Raw genomic sequence first — 20,320 nt, 5'->3', positions numbered from 1 at the left:
TAATGATTTAACACAGAGTAGGTAAGTCGTGCTTATTAAAGCATGAATGGTGCTTTAATCAAACGTCAGTGTTGCAACACATCCCCTCCCAGATATTAGATGATCGACTGCAACTTATTGCAACAAGTCTAAGGAGCTTGGGAAGAAACATTTTGGAAGGAACGTCAAAGTATTTCAGAACAGCACGTATTTAATTCCTTCCATAACAGTCACGTGACTGTCTTCTGATAAGACTTATCCATCTCTATGGTAACGCTCTTAACTGAAAAACATCATCTTAAACCTTCAGTAAACGATTAATGAAGCTGAATGAGTTGCTTGTAAGGATGCATTGTAGCTCATTACTGTCACCTGAACTACAAAAGCAGATACAAAGACACGATGCATGACTTCAGCTCATGCAGGAGAAAGCAGACAGGCCTGTTGACTGCTTTTATTTTACCGCAGTCCAGTGCTGCCGACACAAAATCGAAGCTCTGCAGAATAGCATCGTTAAGCTTCGCGATATTCATTTTATTCTCCTTTTTCTCAGTGAACAATCTTTTGTAAGAATTTCTGATTTAATTAACAAGCTAACAAAGATGAAGGAGACGAGCACGGACAGTAAAGATGCTGTTTGCTCACATAGCCCCACAGAGTCGTAGATTCAAATGTAAGACATGGAGCTGAACACGAGCCCATTCTATTCACCTCAATTTGGCTGCAATGAAAAAGGATTAGCTACACTCATCTTTGTCAGCTTAGCTTTGCTGAATCATTCACATCACTACAAATATCCACTTCACCCAGAAGTTGGAAACCGACAAACCCACAGACTGCCATGGTGAGTCATCATATTACACAAGATTATAATACCAGTGGTATTTGTATTATTATTATAACAGCAATGGTTCCCAAATAGCTTGAGGCAAGTCAAGACAATCCATCAGATTTCGTAGTAACTAACTGGAATATGCAGCTGGTTTCTTTAATTTTCTCCTTTATTCCTACTCTCAGTGTAGATGGATTATCTGTTGGGAGACAACACGTCATAAGTGCCTCCAGCTAATAATAATACTACCCAAAGACAAATGACAAAATGTTAACAACAATAATAATAATTTTAAAATGCAGAAATTCAAAGAGGTGAGACATAAAATGTTGGTTTGGGCTCTGATCCTCTGATGTGCCCAAGGTCAATAATGATTCTGATTAGTACAAAGATAGAATTTCATCCTGCCTCTTTCTATGATACTATATCAAACTGCACCTACAACGGTGCTTTTGGTGTTTTTAAGAAATATGGTCAAAGTGACGAATTTGTGACAAAACCCAGCTGAAGGAGAATTCTTCAAAATGATTTTTCTGCAGTTTGAGTCATTACATAAAGTATCTGACATTTACTGTGTTTAAAACGATAAATGGCAATCAAGAGAAGTAAATGTTTATCTATCGGCGATACTTTAATGCCTGGGAATTAAAAATTCAAAGCGTCATCCTGTAAATCTTTTGATTGTTTTTCACGTTTTCATTTTCTTAATCTTTAAATAAAAACCTACAGCTTAATAAAAAAAAGGTTAAAGGTCTTTTTTTTTTCATGTTGCTGCTCACACTGTGCAAATGAATTCACTACAAAGATATGGAGGTACTGCCACCTGCTGGAATGATTGGAGGGTCTTTACCTTTCAAAATAAAGCTCCATAAGGCCATGAATTCATTCTTACTCACATTGCATGCCTCACTGTTGTCTGGCTTGTTAGGAAGGAGGAAGGAGAAAACCTTTAGCGCTCCGTCACACTCATCAACCGTCTGGTTCACCTCCTGGCAGCTTGTAATCACAGTGTAGAAGTGGGTGGGAACGGGGAAGCCATCAGCTGAGAACCTGGACCGAGGAGGGGGATCAGAGGCACGTGCAAAATGTGAAAAAGTGAAAAGCACACCGTACAAATGCATCACTTACACTACTCTGGCTGCTTACGTTAGGAGCTAAATTGCATCAGAAGTCTAGTAAATCTTTAAATAACCTCCACAACCAGTTCAGCATCAGTAATGAACTAAACACTCGTACCTTTGGACCACTGGTGGAACATGCACAGCTACTGAGAATATGTAAGCTCCACAAAGTGAAAACCACAGCATGCTGTGTAGTTATTAATCACTTAAATGATTCCTCACATGGAGACGAAATGCTCGCCATATATTTATAGTGCATTTATGACACAGGCAGACAGGAAGTCTCTGCAAAGGCTCATAAAGACTGGAGAGCATCGGAGGGATAAAACGTCCATCCGTGGACTCCATATACACACAGCGCTGCCAGGAAAGAGCTGAGGGAGTTATCAGGGACTCACTGCTACCTCAGAAATGTGCATATCCTGCCACCCTCTTGTAAAGAGGGTGGCAGGATATGCTTTTTATTTGTTCTTGTTTCTAATGTCTCTGTAAAGCACTTTGAATCACCTTGTTGTTGAATTGTGCTATACAAATAAACTTGCCTTGCCTATAATATAGTTAATAATTTATATTTGTGTTGTATTTTGCATTGTCTTGCTTATGCTTCTCTTTTCTCTACGACTGAGAGAGCTCTGCGCTGCTTTATGCACAAATGGCAACAAAATAACCTTGAACCTTGTGTTTTGACACACATATGCACATGCAAGCTCACTTTAGTTGTTATCAGCTAGCTGACCGAGCGCCGTCATCGCTCGCCGCTGCGGTGAACTTACTCTTTTATCTTCTCGGTGGTGTCTCGAAGGCCGTCGTAGTTATAATCAAAAACAGGGCCGCAGAGAACGTTGATCCCATTGCTGGCCTCTGCATAACGCCGCAGCAGCGTGCCTTGTAGGTAACTCCACACTCCTGCACACCCACAGAAAAATAGGCCATGCTGCTTATACTCTCACCTTTTTTATAAACATCAGTAATAAGAAACACTCGAAGAGCAGCTCAGCTTCTGTCCAGTATTTGATTTTGTATATATTCATTTTGTTTTTTCTTTTCGAGTAGATTTTCCATTTCAAAGAAAGAAAGAATAAAAACAGGAGAAGTGAGGTTTCACTGGTGGAGTGAACATCTGTAAATCTACTGACCATGACAAGACTTTAGGCGTCACGTCCTAAATAAGGAAACCTATCCTGTTCTTGCTGTTTCCCATTTATTCCTGCAACCTTTTATGGCCTTAATATAGAACCTATTAGCCGAACAGACACAAACAGACACACAGCTGACGCACACACAGCATAATGGGTGCATGCATGGGGCAGGTATGCAGAGGCTGAGTGTCTGCTTTCTCCTGATAAGTCCTCTCTCTTTATAAACAATGGGTATCAGGCCACCCTGGCTCATACCTGACATCACCACATTTCTGTCCCGTCTCATGGAACACAACTCAATTTCCACCTCCACAAGGACAGTTAAACTAACAGATTAAAAAAAATGCGCTGATGTCAGACTCATTGTTTAACTCTGAAACTATTCTTAAGTCACAATCTACTGTAAATACAAAGGGAGGGGGTGAGAAAGTAAAATAGTAAGACTGTCATCAAACAGTGTGTTGTTGCAGCGGCTTCAGTGCTGATAAGAACTCATAATTATTCAAATAGAGATGCAGTCACTTCACACAATGTCTTTGTTTTGGGTTCGAGCTAGAGACTGTATATCAAAGATGGACATTCCCGCTGTACTGTATTTGCTGTACTTTTGTATTTTGAAAGCTTGATGTTGGCCGAGGGCCGACTGTGGCTCAGACTGAGGAGCGAGCTGCCTACCAGCTGGATCAAATCCTGTCAGTGGATCATGAACAACATACTGAACCCCAGGTGTTTGAGGGTTAGATAAAAGAAGCTCAGGTGTCGATAAAAGCTCTGTATGAACTAGGGCTGCCACGATTAGTCGACTAGTCACGATTATGTCGACTATTAAAATCGTCGACGACTGATTTAATAGTCGACGCATCGTTTGAAGCTTTGTAAGATCACAAAGGACGCAGGAATGAGTAGTAGGATTTAAGGGTGTAATAACGGACTGAAACAGAAGATGGCAGCACTGCATGTACAAGGATGCCAGCTGCCGTTAAACCCCGAAGCAGAAGAAGCTGTGTCCCAGAATTCATAGCGCAGCCCAGCGCAGTTGTCAACAATGGCGGCAGCTAGTTAGTTTTAATATTACTCTTATTATTCTTTCTGGGTCACAAAATAAACGTTTAACATATTTTCAGGCGAGAATGTAGCTGTGTAAACCTCAAATATCTGCTCAGTTTATCAAGACACCACATATTTTCAAAAGCGCTCCGACGTTTTCGGAGACGTCTGTTACCCACTAGCTCGTTAGCTAGGCGGGGGCAAGGCTAACTAGAGCCGTGAGAACACCGGACTCCCGGCAAATCGTTTTCAAACCCACCGCCGTCTTTCGCTACTCAGGTTAAACATGATATATGAGTCACTTAGATAACTTAAAATGTTATTGTTTGGCTTTCTTTAGTATTTTATTTGTTCCTGAGTAAATCGGTTTGGCTGAGATTAAAGTTATAGTTTTTGCACAGCTAAATAAACTTCAAGCAGACAGCTGATCATCAGAAGTTTGAGACGCTGGATAATATACTCCGGTGTCCTGTTATATTTTAGAAAGCAAGGAGTTTATTAAACTTCACCGAAACAATCTGCAAATTTCATTAAAAATTAATAAACTACCATCTTGTCTTTATTTTTAGTTAGCACAAACACTTCAAGCTGTAAGCTAATGATAGTTATATAAGACCAGATGCTGCTGGTGCAATAAGCTGTACGCTGTACGTCCAATGGATGATGATCTGATTAGTCGACTAATCGCAAAGATAATCGGTGACTAGTCGACTATCAAAATAATCGTTTGTGGCAGCCCTAATATGAACAACTGATCAAACTTAATGAAAAGATGCTACGGCAGGGGTGGGCAACTCCAGGCCTCGAGGGCCGGTGTCCTGCAGGTTTTAGATGTGTGCTTGATCCAACACAGCTGATTCAAACTGCTAAATTACATCCTCAACATGTCCTGAAGTTCTCCAGAAGCCTGGTAATGAACTAAAGACGAATTTGCTAATTACCAGCTGACAGTGGCATATTTGGTTAGTAGGTTTTATTTGACAGACAAATCAGTGCTCAGTGAGAAGAGTCCTAATGTTTCACGAGCCTGTTACTGAGACTGAAGCACAAACATCTTGTATGGGAATGTAACATATTTTGTGGAATGCAGTAAAGACCAGATTCCCCACATTCCCGGTCCCTGGTATAAATACAACATCTTGAGACAACTGTTAGCGTGTTGCTACAGTTACGTACAGCTGAAGTGAAAATACGAATTTTTGACTTTTATGGAGGTGACTTACTCTTGAAGGCAGGGTACATGGGGACAGTGTTGGTGATGAGCGAAGCGTCATATCTGGACTCGGGAGACGTTGCCAGCTCTGTCAACACAAACGTGTGAGTCACACCTGTCTTATCATCCACTGTTTGCACATATCCAAACAAGCTCGTATAAGATGTTGACATCGCAGAAACGTCACTCAGAAGTTGTGACAGTCAAAGTTAACCCAGTGAAATTTCGGATTATTGTAATGATTTCCTATTTTCCCGGCACTCCGCTGGAATTTCAGTGTTTTCCTCCTCAAATATCATTTTAAATGTAACTATATTATGTTAAATAACATAAGCTATAGTGCTAACAATGTATGCAAAGTTTGGACAAATGAACTCCCCCATCATATGCAACAAGGTGGCCTGGTCCACTTCCTGTCGTTCTCTAACTTCCTTGGAAAGGTGAACTTCAGGAAACTGGTTCTCAGGGCCCTGATTGCCATCCTTATTAAAGGGTTAGACTTTTATTTTTTTCACATAATTGATATATTTTATTTTCTATATGACTACATCAGTTAAATCGTCAAGAATTAAAGCTCAAAACCTAAACGACTCTTTCGATTACAAATAACTCAACATAATTTTATCTCATTTATACTAAGATCCGGTTTTTATGATGTTTGCACAATGTATATTAAGCAACATGGATATTTCTGCACAGAGGGTCCTGTGTTCACCCTGTGGTGCTACCTGGGGGGAAGAGGAAGCCATACGTGAGGTGGGTGTTCTGGCCGTAGGCGCTGCAGCTCTGACTGTGATCAGCTGACACTCTGGCGTCGACTCGGATGCACTGAGCACTCGGAGAAGCATCTGGTACAGGAGTCATGTCCTCCTGTGAGACAGACATGTGACAACATACAGTGAAACTGAACCAAAAATGTGGTTAATCGCAGTCAATTCATGATTTAACAGTAGGGGCATTACTTTTATCCTGCATAGGGCCAGGTAGGGTTAATGTTTTATTCCCTTAATAAATGAAAAAAAAAAGTGTTTGTTTTGTCATTTAATGGTACCAGTTGCATTTTGGTGCAGCTGAAAGAATCTAAGATCAAAGATAAAAAGCATCTAAAGTGAGAGTGAAACTCAGATGTAATGCTGGGCTCTAATATAATGTTTACTTCCACTCATGTCTGCGTGTTGTTTTGGCATTCATGCATGGTGATGTATATGCACGGAGCAGGTGTGCCATACGTGAGCAGCTGCACAACATCACAACACAACACCTGCAACGAGTCAAACACGCGAGTGTGTTTACTGCAGTGGCTGTCTGAGATTTCATGTTTGCGTGTTTTCAGAGCTCTGTCACATCCTGCTGCGACACAAACACAGTCACTCACTGCAAACACCACGAGTGTTTGCAGTGAGTGCACCACCAGTGAGTGCACCACCAGAGTGCCTCTAATGTGGTTGCATCAGAGGTTTAACCTCATTTATATCAACGAAGTTCTGAGAGGAAAGAGAGGAAGAAGACGTCTGTTTACATGCTGGACACGTCTGGACATGCTGTTCGTGCAAACACAGGGCAGGGTTAAAAAAGCAGAAATGCAAGAGTTACTCTTGTACTCTTACAGTCTGTCACATTTCAAACGAATCACCTGAGTAAAGACTTCTGTAATAGTCTTTACTCAGGTGTCAGTCTGTCGTCAGATTCTAGCATCCTTACACTGGCTGCCAGTCACTTTTCAAATGGATGTTAAAATGTTATTATCCGTCTTTAAGGCGTTGCATGGGTTGGCACCCTCAGACCTTTCTGATCTTTTGAACGGGTTCACTCCAGCAAGGTTATTGAGGTCTGCGGATCAAACGCTCCCAGCTGTGCTGAGGTCCACATTACAGCACAGAGGAGGTCGGGTCTTTCCTGTAACTGCTTCTAAACTTTCAAAACCCATCTGAAAACCCACCTTTATTCCTTGGCTTTTAAATGAGAATGAGGAATGAATGAACTACTTTCATTTGTCTTATTTCCTATTCAAATCTTCTCATTTTATGCTTTTTTCATAATTTTTCTTTTTATCTCTTTTAATTATTTTTAATTTTAAATGTTCAGCACTTTGCTGAACAGTAGCTGTTTTAAGTGTGCTGTATAAATACATTTGACTTTGACTAATCATCATAAAGCACTGATTGCACCAGGGTTAGTAACACCAGCATGTCCCTGAAGTGCCTTCAAACATGCTGATATAGCAGCTTCGAAACATTGCACAGGAAGGCTTCTTCCTCTTCTTCTATCCCAAGCGCCCTCTTGTGTCTTGCAGGCACCTCTGCATATCCTCCTTGACCACAACCATGGACGTCGTCCAAGGTCTTCCTCATTCCTCCAACATGTCCACTCTCCCTCCTCTGAACATGTCCAAACTCTCTCAGCCTCGTCTCGCTAGTGCCATCTCCAAACTACTCGACCTGAGCTTTGCCTCTGATGTACTCATTTATAATCCTGCCAATTCTGGATACTCCTAAATGAAAAAGTTTGCAAAAGGTGAGTTTTCACAGACAAGAGTATAAATATAAGAATAAGACTTTCCACAGGAACAGGGCGGTGATGACCTGCAAACTCTTCAGGTTAAGTTTCTTGATATGAACAGCAGCTAATCTTAAGCAAACAACTGGCAATCAATATGAACATAAGGACTCCTGAAATATAACAGAAAAAAACTCAAACTTTTATCTTCATATCATGGAAGTGTATCTGTGAATTTACCCTCTGACGTTTTTATAATTTGGACTAGCAGGAACACAACAACCAGAGCTCAGTGAATGAAATTCCAACAAGAGAAAAAACTAAATAAAGTTTTAGGTGGCTTGTAGAACCAAGCTGACTGATACAAGACGGAGTGAGAACTTTACATGCGTGTACCTGTGGTGGCAGTGTGTATGATGTCCACAGGGGCATGGCTAGCTCTTTGCTGTATCCACTGATGAACTCCACATGATGAAGAAGACTGTACTGAGTGTCAAACATCACCGCTGGTCGACCAAACGGCAGCTGGGTGCTGTCTGCAAAAACAACATGTTGTACCTCGATGCCAAATTATTTGATTATACTTCATAATTAAAGGTGATTCTGTTGGTGTCCTCTGCAGTTCCTACTGACCAATAAAACGGCAAAAAATACAAACGAAAGCAGAAACAGGAGGCATTGCTTTAAGATACATGATGAAGAAAATCTAGATTTACTGTCAAATAATCCTATTTCCTCAGCTGCTAGCTGAATGCAGCTGTTCCAGTGTGTGTGTGTGTAACACTTACTATAACTGTAGACCCCATCTGATGCACGAGTGAACAGCCCATTGATCTCCACTTTGTTCTGAAAATGATAAAATGTGTTTTTTTTCCTCGTCTTTGTTTGTTACAGAAGAAAGGGACAAACACGGTGAAATCAGCTGGATTTAGATGTTACAAATGATTTCTGTGGCATTGCTGCCTCCCACAGACCTCATCGTCACAGCTGCAGCCCAGGTCGTGGCTGATTTCGGCGTCGGACGACGGCGACGGTGGCGTGACTTCCTCTGGCATGCTGGGTTGGAAAGGCGGATCTTTCAGCATGTCGTTCAGACTGCCGTGTGTCCCGTTGTTTGGAACTGGCTTCAAGCCCAACAAGTCTAAAGCACGAACAATCAGAGGACACGCTATTATAGTAGTAATGATAACATCGGTATTATTATCTCGGCCAGGAGTGTCCTTCTCCAGTCCTTTAGAGCTTCCGTCCTGCAGCTTTTAGACACATCCTTGTTCCGACACCTGAATCAAATGAGTGGCTTGTTATCAGGCCTTTGCCAAACTTGATGGCTGAAGAGGTTTCCAACCATTTGATTCAGCTGTGTTGGAGTAGGGATGGATCTGCAGGACAGTAGCTCTCGAGGACTGGAGTTGGACACCCCAGATCTAGACCATATTTTCTGGTATTCAAAAGAAGATAAAAAAATGATTCTTACCACACATGACATTGTATAACTCTATATTCTCAAACTCCGGCACCATCTTCTGAAATTTGAAGCTTGGCCCATGGCCAATAAAGATTGTCTGCAAAAAAGAAGGAGCATCAAACAGTGAAATCAACTCGTGGAGTTTTCAAACAAACTTTATGAAAAACTGTCGTGTGGACATCACATCAGAGAGATGTACTCCTCATAATGAGGTAATAGTCAGCCATGTTTCTTGTCCTTCTCTCAAATTCTACTTTTCTCGAAACAATACTCCGCGTGGAACAAGAAGAAACCTCTGGGGCTGAAAATGAAGCCGAATGAACCTTAGATTCCAAAAGCTGCAGTTCCTTCAGCCACCACTTGATGTCATCATCAAGGGTCAGTCATCATGGCCTTCTGTGATAAACTGCCACTTTATAAAAGATGGTTTTAAAACGGTACAAAGTCTTTTTTACGTTCTTTAACAATCACATCTGTACTGACAACACATCTGTCTTCAACTATTTAAATTCTGTTTGACTACAACTGCTACATGTCAGCCTTTAACTCACCTGGTTCAGCCACTGAGCTGAGCTGCTCGTAGAGCTGCTGGTGTTTAACATATTAAGATACTATGGCTTGCTGTGTGATTTTAAAAATGCTACATGGTAACCTTTGGCTCAGAAAGCCCAAGATGGCGGTACTCATAACGCCAAGTATTCAAACAAAGTATCAAAGCTTGACGCGCGATGCCTTTAACATATAAACACAGAAGGAGCAAACAGCAGATACGACACACGAGTACCCTCATGCTGGTTATCTTGTTGTCAAAGCCGTGATCACCAAAGAAGCCACACCGAGTCCTCGGCTTTTCTGGCATTTTCCTGAAAACAACAAACATGGAGTATGCAGGCACTGAGTCATTCTGTGATTTTTGTAGCTCAGTGTGACAAAATGCAAAAATCCTTCCTTCACCTCACTTTCTAAATATCAGTGAACTTAACTTAAAGTCCTCAAATTTAACCAGACATAATTTAAACATAAAGTGGGAGTAGAGGTCACTGAGGCTGCCAGTTTCCTTTGTAATCGTCTTATTTCTTCCTCAGACTTGATAAGATCTCGATTTATTGGTAGTTAAAACACCGTTTCTGACAGATTAGAATCACAGGCTACCTGGCAATGTGCCACTTCCTCTCCATCAGCAGATGGACATCCTCAATCCGTCTGTTGTTGGCGTAGTGAAGCCTCTTGGGTAAATCCCGTTTCAGGTATGGCTTGAAGTGCTGAGCTGGCATTTTGCACTGAAACAGTAAATACAAAGGTGAACGACCTGACCCCTGCAAACACAGCAAACCGCTCAGTTTGTTTTAGGCTGTACTGTGATCTTATACATTTGTTACTTACAGTGAGGTTTGCAACCACAACTTTTGGGTCATCTGGAAATGGAAATTTGAGAAATATAAAGCAGGTTTTGCATCTAAAGAAAGCACGTGTCACACTGTGCTATTTAAATGTGCGCACTTACACGTGGTCGGTTTTGGCTCACGGGGTCGTATTCTGCCCAGCGAGCCAGGGATCAGCGTGATCTCGTCTATGTTGAGTGGGTAGCTGCTGAGAAACTCTGTCCTGTCGCAGTGGGCCTCCTCCATCCCTGAGACACAGCAGTGACATCTGTAACTTCTCGACACACCTCAGACGTACACAAGTTGTGTGACCAAACGTTTCATGCTTGTGCTGACACTGAGAGTACACGCCAAGTGAAGGAACCTGTGTGTCTTTTAAAAGAACCATGTGACTTTCAACAGTTTTAATAGAGACTCTCAAACCTGATGCAGCTCTTGATGGCATCTCTGTGGCCTCCAGAACTAGAAGAGGTCAGATCTAGTGTTTCTTTAATCCTGTTTTTCTCCCGTCACCCTCAACCAATCACAGCAGATGGCCCCGCCCCTCCCTGAGCCTGGTTCTGCTGGAGGTTTCTTCCTGTTAAAAGGGAGTTTTTCCTTCCCACTGTCGCCAAGTGCTTGTTCATGGGGGGCCATCTGATATTTGGTGTTTTCTCTGTCATATTGTCTCTATTCATACTAAAAAGCAGCGTGAGCTGTTTGCTCGTGTGATTTTGTGCTGCAGAAATAAAAGTGAATTGAATTAAACTAATGTGAAGAAATGTTGAGTCATTTTTGACCAATCGTTTCTTCTGTAGCCCTCATATAAAAAGTCTATGCATAACTTCTTCCTTCCATTGCGAAAACTGGGAACATCCCATCTCAGAGTGATGCTGAAAAACTAGTCCATGCATGTGGTGTTTCTGGATTGGACTATTGCGATTGCTCATTTCCAGGATGTCCGAAAAAGTTCAGTGAAACCCTTCAAAGTTGATCCAAAGTTGTTGCAGATCAGGTGACCCTGAAACATTATTTAGTAATGAGGCTACAGGATCCGGCTGCTGGGGGGCTTCCTGAGCACTTTTCCTTCCTCCCAGTGAAGGAGTAAAGGTTCTAAAGAAGGTCTCTTACTCTGTAAAGGAGCTCTTCCCTCCAAGTACAAACATAGAGGACTGTCTAATCATTGCTGCATTTACAAGAACTGTAATAAAAGGGTTAATTAGACAAAATCCTCTGAATTCAGCAGGTTTCTGTGGAGCTCATACCGTGATCTCCTACAATGATGAGATTGATACAGCGGTGCAGGTTCATCTGCTTCAGTCCATTCATTAGCTGACCAATGATGTTGTCAATTTCCCTCAGAGGGTTGTCCAGCTGTGGACAATATTTCAATTGAAACCAAAATGATTGATTATTGCATATCATTAATCGCACCTCTTAGACCATCTTCAGGCCTAGCTCACCTCACTGCTGAGTGGACCCATTCGATGTCCGTAGGCATCGGGCTGCTCTGAGTGGATAGCATAAACATACGGCCTGAAAAGACATGACGAAGGAAACGTTGTGCTGCGAAACACTTTTCATGGAACAGTGATGACTGAACAAGGTAGAAAAAAACTTTGTTTCAGTGTGAGTTCAAGCATCTCACCTGAACGCACAACCAGAGAAGAAACACAAACACCTACTTCACCTGCTGACACACCGAGCTGTACAAACACTCCATGCACGTCACTACCCAGCACTTATCTGCAGCATCACCTTCAAGCTACTTTTTGCACAATGCAACAGTATTTTGCACATTTCCACTGCACTGTCTTGTTTCTGTATCGTCCTGTTCTGTCTGGTGTTTCACTGTCTTGTCTTGTTTTATTGCAGTGTTTGCACATTACTCTGTTATATGTCATATGTAGCACCAGGGTCTCTGAGGAACGCTGTCTCATTTCACTCTGTACTGTAACACTGTGCATGGTTGAAATGACAATAAAAGCCACTTGACACTTATCGGCTTCTGATCCGATCACTGACCCCAGACTCTGCAGTCTCTTAAACAGACACACCCACAGTATCACTGTCACTGTCATTCGTGAGTAATTTTACACATTATTTTGTGTGTGAAAGCTACATGCTAATTTATTGTAAAAAAGTAAAAAAGACATGGACACACCTGACATCATCGGGCAAGTGCAGCCAGTGCAAGATGGTCAAAATCCTCCTTTCAAGAGGAATCACCCTGAAAACAAGAATCATGATGATTAAAATTTTAATGACAAAACCTGACGATCAATTTTTATTCTGTCACCAAATAGCTGAGGCTGATGGTTTGAATGTAAATCAGCAGATGAACACGCCGTTTTGTTCGGACTCCTCGGACTCTTCAATGGCCTTTGTTGTGACTGTGTGGGAGTATTGTCCCATTGTCTGTCTGTCTCAGGATGTGACTAGTGCGCATCTTCATGTGTAGCCCTCGTGATCATTAAGTCATGGACATGCAAACACTCGCTGACATGAACCTGTCTGCTTCGTGCCTGTCAGTCGCGCTGCGCTCGGTCATCGGGTCAAATCAAAATCAAAAGCTCCTCTTTTACGTCTGTGTTGCTCAGACTTAATAACACTTTGTAGTTAATTACACGAAGCATCAGAGAAGCACTGTTGCTCGATGATGTCACACATTTTAATATTTGCTTTTTAAAATTAAAATCTTTGACTCTGCCCAGTATCCCATTATCATTTATCTTCCCCTCACTGCTTTGGACTCAATCTTCAAGAGTTTTTCAGCTACTAAAGTGTATTTGTGTTGTTTTTTCCCTGAACCTCCCTCATTATTTCTCCTGAAAGACTGAGTTTTATTTATTTTAGTGCATTATTGTGTTATTTGGCAAGTAGAAAGATTTCCCCACAATGAACACCAGCTTCACCAGCATCCACATCATGTCTCCTTTCTGTACTGTTTCCCTAAATTGGCAGTATCCTCAGCAACATCCACACCTAAGCCACAGACTGGTATCCAGGGTGTACCCAGCTGTTTGCCCATGAAACGAGTCATAGGCTCCAGCCCGACTTATCCCCGAGGGGGCATTTCATTAAGAGAGATCCAGGGCTCTGACTGAGCCCATCGGACATTCAAAGAAAATCAACACAAAATATATCAAGAATGTATAAGTAGTGCAGGAAAAGTGGAAGTGACTCCTCAGTAAAGTCTGATATCTAAAGCTACTGAAAAACATTCCAGTACTAACTTAAGTACCAAGGCCAGAAGAACGTGCCTGGTTTCACTCCTTGTTTCTCAGCGGTGATCCAGATCTGAAAAAGAAACAAAAGGAGATGAAATCCAGAAATCCAGCGGTCCTCTTAAACGCTGTTATAAGTGACCTTAACACCTTACGTAAGCTCTTCAAATCTATGGAGAGAAAATGTTGACAAAATGGTCACAAATGTGTTCAATATTCTCAGGATTTTGTGTCACTCTGCGTACTTACAAATGTGTGCTCCGGCACACGTACAAACACCAGTTTTTAAAGAAGCACGCTTTTTAAATTTGCATTTTATGCTTTAAGAGTTACGCCTGCTTTTTGGTCAGCTGGACTCTAGACTGGACTCACAGGCTGTCCGCCCCACCAGCGGTGGTTCAGTTTCTCTCTGGAACGCAGTGTGAACGTGGCATTAAAGTCTGGGTCATACATGGTGTTCCCCACAATCCCGTGGGACTCTGGGTACAGGCCCTGCAGACAGATGGCACATTTACTGTTTTAAAAATGAGTCCAACGCTTGAGTAGCAACACGAGCACAGTGTAAGGGCATTTTGAACACACTGGCAAACATTTGTGTTTGCTCATTCTTCAGACAGAGTACTCATTAACAGACTAGCTTTACTGTAACTTCCAACATGAACCATCCATTAAATATGCTGGCTCACTTACCGTGGCTAAGGTGTACAAATTTGGAAATGTTTTTGATGGGTAGACTGGTCGCATGTACGGTGTAGACGTGCCACATCCTCCTGAGGGGAAACAAAAGGTAACTTTTTGTTAAATTTTGCATTTTAAGAAGTAAAGAGTTGTGAAAGCTGCATTTTACAGGATGATACAAGCAACCAGGCTATATTTTTGACTCATCAAAAAGTAAATAAAGGACATACAGAAACTGCTGGCTCTGTAAAAATCACTTAAATACAGATGAAGTTAAAAAGAAGACATACTGAGTTTATGAAGGTTTGGGATGACAGACTGGTCCTTCTTCAGGTAGGAGGCTCTGAACCCATCGAGCGAGAGCATGATGAGAGGAGGACGGACGAAGCTGAGAAGCACAAGAATGACAAAGCTGACTGATCTGGTAACATCACCAAACTGCAGTTATTCTCCAAAATGGTGTTTCAGGTTTCTGTAGAAGGCGTGGAGCCATTATGCTTTTTTTAGAGACGTGGTTAGTCATCAGACTCCACGGAGTTTGCATCTTCTCCCCGTGTTTGTGTGGCTTCTCCCCGGGTACTCCGGCTTCCTCCCACAATCCAGAGACATGCACTTAGTGGGGATAATTGGCAACTCTAAATAGGTGTGAAGGCGGGGGTTAATGTGAGTGCAAATGGTTGTCGGTCTCTGTGTGTTAGACGGGCGACCTGTCCAGGGTGTACCCTGCCTCTCACCCTGGGACAGCTGGGATAGGCCCCAGCCCCCCCTCGACCCTGAAAAAGGATAAACAGATGGATGGATGGATGGTCATCGATCTTACCCTGCAGGGCATTCAGGACTCGTGATGTCCTCGCATTCTTCTTGCAGCCACGAAGTCTCACCTTGAGAGGAAACCACAGTACATCACATGCTTGAAAGCAAATTTAATCTCCATGTCACTTGGTTAAAAATGATAATGACATGTACCTTTGCACATGGACTTGTAATTTGAGCAGCAGTCTCCTTTTTCCAGACAGTCCTCTGAGCAGTGGCAGGCATGGTCTTCATTCCTCTCCTCCCTACACCGTTCCTGTTTGCATTCAAAGCCTCCCTCTGAGCACAAACAGGAAGTCAGTTCATTGATTATTTCCGTGTGTGAAAAATAACATTTTCACAGGATTCTCTGCAGTTCTTTGAGAATCTAAGCACATGCAATGATTCAGCTTGTAGAAGCAACTTCAGCAGCAGTAACCTAAGTAAGTCTAGTCCACTGGTCCACTCGTCTTTGCAACACTGCTCCAGTTGACTGAGGTTGATGGTTATTTGTTTGTGCACAGATCTCTTAATGATCTTTTTCTTCTTCTGTATATTCAGATAGAACTTAGCAGACCTAATCTGTGCTGCCATGCTCCTTCTTAAATTTAGAGTCCTATCCTGGCACAATATCATGAACTTTAACATTTAACATGTGAATGAAATGAATAGTTTTAGGCCTCTGAGCTCCAGCTCTTGTTCTGTTTTGGGGGATTTGCAGTTAGCCTGAGCAGAGGTCTGACATCCACTCCTGGGAAGATGGTGACATCATGATAAGATATACATGCATTTGATTAGCAGCACCAAGCTGCTTCCTACCTGATTAATTCAGATGAAAGCAGGAAACACAACGCATCAGCGTGCTGCATCATGACAAATTCAATCTGATTACATCATAACGTTACTCTTACTGGCTCCGTTCAAGACTCTCTTGTGTTTTTTCCCTTTCATTCAGGCGTTTACAAAACTTCTGAAGGAATGTGTTATCATGTACAAAGTTGCAGTCTTACAAAGTTTTCACAAAAAGTTTCCTGAGACACTAAACGATGCTGATCCTTCACACAGCCTGGTTAGTAGGTGTGAACCCACGTCCATTAAAAAAATGACTTTCAGCTGTTCCCTTCTTCACAGCACATAGTGCTCTGTGTTTGATTTGGCATCTCAAAGGATTTTTGTCACAAAGTCCACAGAGTCTCCTCGTTCTGTAGAAACCCATCCAGCAATCAGACTCCTGGACAGCACGTTCACTCCATCACTGATCGTTAGCCATGTGGTACAAACTCTACAGAGCTTGTTGATTAAACCATTGTGTTACTGAGCCTTGAAAGTAATGCAGTGTCTCTGTGGCTCCACGACCATCTTCCAAGTCACATGTTAGACGAGCTCAGGCTGCACATTCGCCTCCAGCAGCCTCGACAGCTTGTTCAACTTTGGCTAAATTCTGCCGAGTTCATCTGCCTCCGAGTCCCCAATGAGCCCTGTTCCACTGTTTAACTGTCTTCTCCCAACCAACGTTTTCAGATCTCAGATCTCTGTTGCATAACAGAGGGTCCTAAAATGTGTTACAGATTATCCATACCCAGGCAACGCTGACGTTTTATTATACGTTTTAAAAAGAAGACCCACAAGAAGCTCATGGTTGCTGAATTCATTTGAAGATTTTTTTAAATGTTCCACAGTTGTTTACTTCATGTTTTCAAGATGAACATACAGTTATAGGTGATGCAACCGAGATTTAAATTAGCATCAGATGAAAATGAACATTTTGGCTTTTGTTAAATTTCCCTGTGTTACAAGAGAAAGTACTCATCCCGAGCTTTGTAGGCATGTTATATGAAGCATATGTAAATATCTATACTTTTAATATTAGACAGCTCTGTAGCTGTTCATTGGCTGTTACACATCTCTAAACTGCTTTTAAGGGTTTACATTGTCAGCTCGATGCAGTTAGTTGTTGACCAAGAGCCACAGACTGGGTAAGAAAACAGGAAGTGAAGAAAAGACGAGAGACGTGAGCAAGTGTGTAGAAGCCTGACCTGTTTTCAGGCAGTGCTCATCAAAGTCAGAGCAGCAGCTGTAGTAGGTTTTGCAGAGATTGTCACATCTGCATCCTGGAGGGCTGGCCACCTCCAGCTCAAAGCACCTCCCCTTACAGGAGCCCGCTGAGCTGACCCACTCTGAAATGACTACAGGGAGGGGAAGGGCATGGTGAGACACACATGCTGCAAACATGCCCACATACAACGTTTACCAAGTATAATGGTGCACAGCTCTGGTATAAAATGTGTTTTTATGTCTTTAAGCAAAATCGAGAAGTCATAGTACACAAGTTCTAGCTCGGTTTGCCTCCATAACAGTCATTCAAGGTAAATTCAAGTAATTTTCCTATAACGGTTTTTGTCATCTAGATTTTCGATGTCAAAACTCATAATTAAAACACTCCTGTTGATGTGAAGTTAAAGTTAAGTAAATGCAACTCGTTCCTGCTTGAAGTTTTGTTCACATTGGCCCAACCATTAAGGAGGAAATATGTACATACAGATATATATTCACATCTATCCTGCTATGATTAGAGTGAGAAACAAAACACCAACAGCCTGTAGCTGCTAGCTCGGTGTTTGTTCTCGCTTTGATGTAACTTGGCAATACACATTTTAAACATCAATGTCATTTTGGTCCAAATGCAGAAATAAAGGTTTCCACCATATTTGATCACATCAGTCTTCAGCTCAGTTATAAGACTTTCTTAACTCAACAGCCCAGAATAAGCGTTGCTAAGACAACAAGTGTGTTCTCACTTTTAGTATGAGATGGCGGGTTGTCCCCTCCCTCTGAAGGTCGGCTGGCTTGAAACACATAAGCTCTGCTGACATCAATGCCCCACAGACAGAACGCAACCACTACCTGCAGAAAACCAGAGAGCATTTCTTTTTAACACATTTCCACTCCTCAAGGTCAAAGGTCAGGCTTGGAGGATCTCTAGAGCTGGTACAGCTTTAGTATCCTGCTCAGCAAATCTTTACAAGAACTGATGTTTTCCAAAGTACAACTTAAACCCAGATTTAAGGTGAAAGCAGCTCAGAATGGTAACAGGAGCTTTGTTTCATGCAGCTCCAACGCTTCTAATAGGTTTAATTACACAATCATGCAGTTGGACATTTTCTTGCTTAAATAAGTAAGACTTTCCCTGAAGAATCAACTAGATGGCAACTTTGTTGCTCGAAGATCTGTTAATGATGAAGCCTAAACAGTTGTGCAAGTTGCTGTGCCATGTGCACCAGGTGCACCTTTACACCCACATACAGTTGCAGATGTTGACTCTCCTCACAAGCCTGACGGTCTCCACTTTTACCCAAATAATAATAAAAAGATTCACACAGATTTACATATTCAGAGTTTCCCTCTTCCATTATGATATTTATTACTATTCAATATTTTAGACAATAAAAACACTCAAATTAGTAGAAATCTTACATGAAGTAACATAAGTTCAACCATGAGTTAGACCATGACCTGAACACCGAGTTTAGAAACAAATGTTTGATCTAAAATGTGACTCACATCGGCGGATCTCTCACAGATCACATTTGGCCTTGACAGACAGTTTGGACGCAGGGTGACTCTGGTCACCCCAACTCTGCAGGTCAACCTCGTACGTGTCATGTGTCAGCGGTGGTAACACATCTGTGCCATACCAGGAACGCACAACACTTGTCAGTGCCATAACTGAGTTAGAAAGTCCCAAAGTAGCCCAATTAGGTCCAGATGTAACTGGATATTGTCTGTCCACTCAGCATGTAGTGGCCAGATGTTAGATGTACTGTGACTTCTCCTCCACACTACAGCTGTCATAATCTATGTCGATACAGCGCCATGACTCGTGTCCGGCCCTCAGAGTGCTCAAGGTTGCCAAAATCAGTATGTTATCCGGGTATTTTGACGTCAACTCAGCGTGGACTGGTGTGTTCTTTAAACTACGACGATCCAGTGACTGATGACTAATTCAGGTATAATTCATTTTTAATATACTGCGTTTGCTAATTTCAATTCATTCTAAAATGAATGATAATAAAAGTGATGATGGTGACCAAACCCACGTCCTGAAGGGAGACGGGAGTGATCCACGGTGGAACCGTTAACCTAAAGCTTTTTGCTTACCTTTACCTCCCACAGGTAAACAAATCTGCGGCATTGTTGACAATGAGCTGTTCCAGGCTATCCATCATCATCATCATCTGTCCCGGCGTGAGTCAGACCAAAAATAACAGCAGCAGTCATCGCTGCTGCATAATTGATACTTCGCAGACTTATGTAATGCCTTCTTTCTTAAGGTAAAGCTTCCAGGTTTGCGCGTTTGCGCTGATATCAGGCACGGAGCGATTGTCTCGCTCTCAGGTCGATACATCAGTTCTGCAGCCCTGCAATCTGTGTTTAGAGGGCAGGCGGGGCGGAGCTGGGAAACACTTTAAATGAAGCTAAAACTACACGACGCTGAAATCAAACCAACAAAACTGTCACAGTCTTACCGTACCAAATTTCCCAGAAGCATTTTCCAAAGAGTCACTCTACTTCTGGCATTCACTTAAAAAACTGAAAGATGTGACCAATGTCCGACAGAAGGTCCTCGGTGCACCTCTGCAGATCGATGAAGCACGGCGCAGGCTTCCAACTCTCTCCCGCTCTCTCTCTCTCCACTTGTTTGCCTTTGCCCTCTCTCTCTCTCTCTCCCTCTCTCTCTCTCCCCCTCTCTCTCTCTCTCTCTCTCTCCCTCTCTCTCTCTCCCTCTCTCTCTCTCTCCCTCTCTCTCTCTCTCTCGGTCTTGATCCAATAAGAGATGAAGTAATGGTAACAGCTGCGCTGTGGTACAAGAGAGCGTCAGGTCGGGGTGACGCTCCGGAGTCCGACACAGTCAGCAGCATTGAACGATCACAGAGGGAGGGAGGGGGAGGAGGGGTGTGTGTGTGTGTGGG

General features: G+C 42.4%; 1 protein-coding gene across 1 annotated transcript in view; it reads right to left on the bottom strand.

Moving 5' to 3' along the window:
* enpp2l (ectonucleotide pyrophosphatase/phosphodiesterase 2-like) overlaps positions 1-20,067 on the bottom strand; it is a 33,542-nt gene extending 13,475 nt beyond the window's left edge. Inside the window, exons 1-24 of the mRNA XM_086281354.1 lie at positions 19,882-20,067; positions 18,149-18,254; positions 17,387-17,536; positions 15,525-15,650; positions 15,379-15,439; positions 14,849-14,946; positions 14,571-14,650; positions 14,253-14,372; positions 13,898-13,953; positions 12,818-12,883; positions 12,117-12,189; positions 11,919-12,027; positions 10,797-10,922; positions 10,676-10,707; positions 10,445-10,572; positions 10,077-10,155; positions 9,302-9,389; positions 8,802-8,968; positions 8,616-8,673; positions 8,224-8,363; positions 6,060-6,201; positions 5,342-5,419; positions 2,706-2,838; positions 1,708-1,861 (exon numbers count right to left, since the gene is read on the bottom strand). Of these exons, the coding sequence (XP_086137480.1) occupies positions 1,708-1,861; positions 2,706-2,838; positions 5,342-5,419; positions 6,060-6,201; positions 8,224-8,363; positions 8,616-8,673; positions 8,802-8,968; positions 9,302-9,389; positions 10,077-10,155; positions 10,445-10,572; positions 10,676-10,707; positions 10,797-10,922; positions 11,919-12,027; positions 12,117-12,189; positions 12,818-12,883; positions 13,898-13,953; positions 14,253-14,372; positions 14,571-14,650; positions 14,849-14,946; positions 15,379-15,439; positions 15,525-15,650; positions 17,387-17,536; positions 18,149-18,254; positions 19,882-19,899 (2,388 nt within the window). The 5' untranslated portion in view covers positions 19,900-20,067. The remainder of the gene's footprint in view (positions 1-1,707; positions 1,862-2,705; positions 2,839-5,341; positions 5,420-6,059; positions 6,202-8,223; positions 8,364-8,615; positions 8,674-8,801; positions 8,969-9,301; positions 9,390-10,076; positions 10,156-10,444; positions 10,573-10,675; positions 10,708-10,796; positions 10,923-11,918; positions 12,028-12,116; positions 12,190-12,817; positions 12,884-13,897; positions 13,954-14,252; positions 14,373-14,570; positions 14,651-14,848; positions 14,947-15,378; positions 15,440-15,524; positions 15,651-17,386; positions 17,537-18,148; positions 18,255-19,881) is intronic.
* Between the last annotated feature and the right edge of the window lie 253 nt (positions 20,068-20,320).

Source organism: Aulonocara sp. 'chitande type north' Nkhata Bay, linkage group LG22 (genome assembly GCF_057382095.1).
Source record: "Aulonocara sp. 'chitande type north' Nkhata Bay isolate Kocher_YH1m ecotype deep benthic linkage group LG22, A_spYH_male_GT1.1, whole genome shotgun sequence".
In the NCBI taxonomy this organism is placed as follows: domain Eukaryota; kingdom Metazoa; phylum Chordata; class Actinopteri; order Cichliformes; family Cichlidae; genus Aulonocara; species Aulonocara sp. 'chitande type north' Nkhata Bay.
This window is presented reverse-complemented; position numbering and strand designations above follow the sequence as displayed.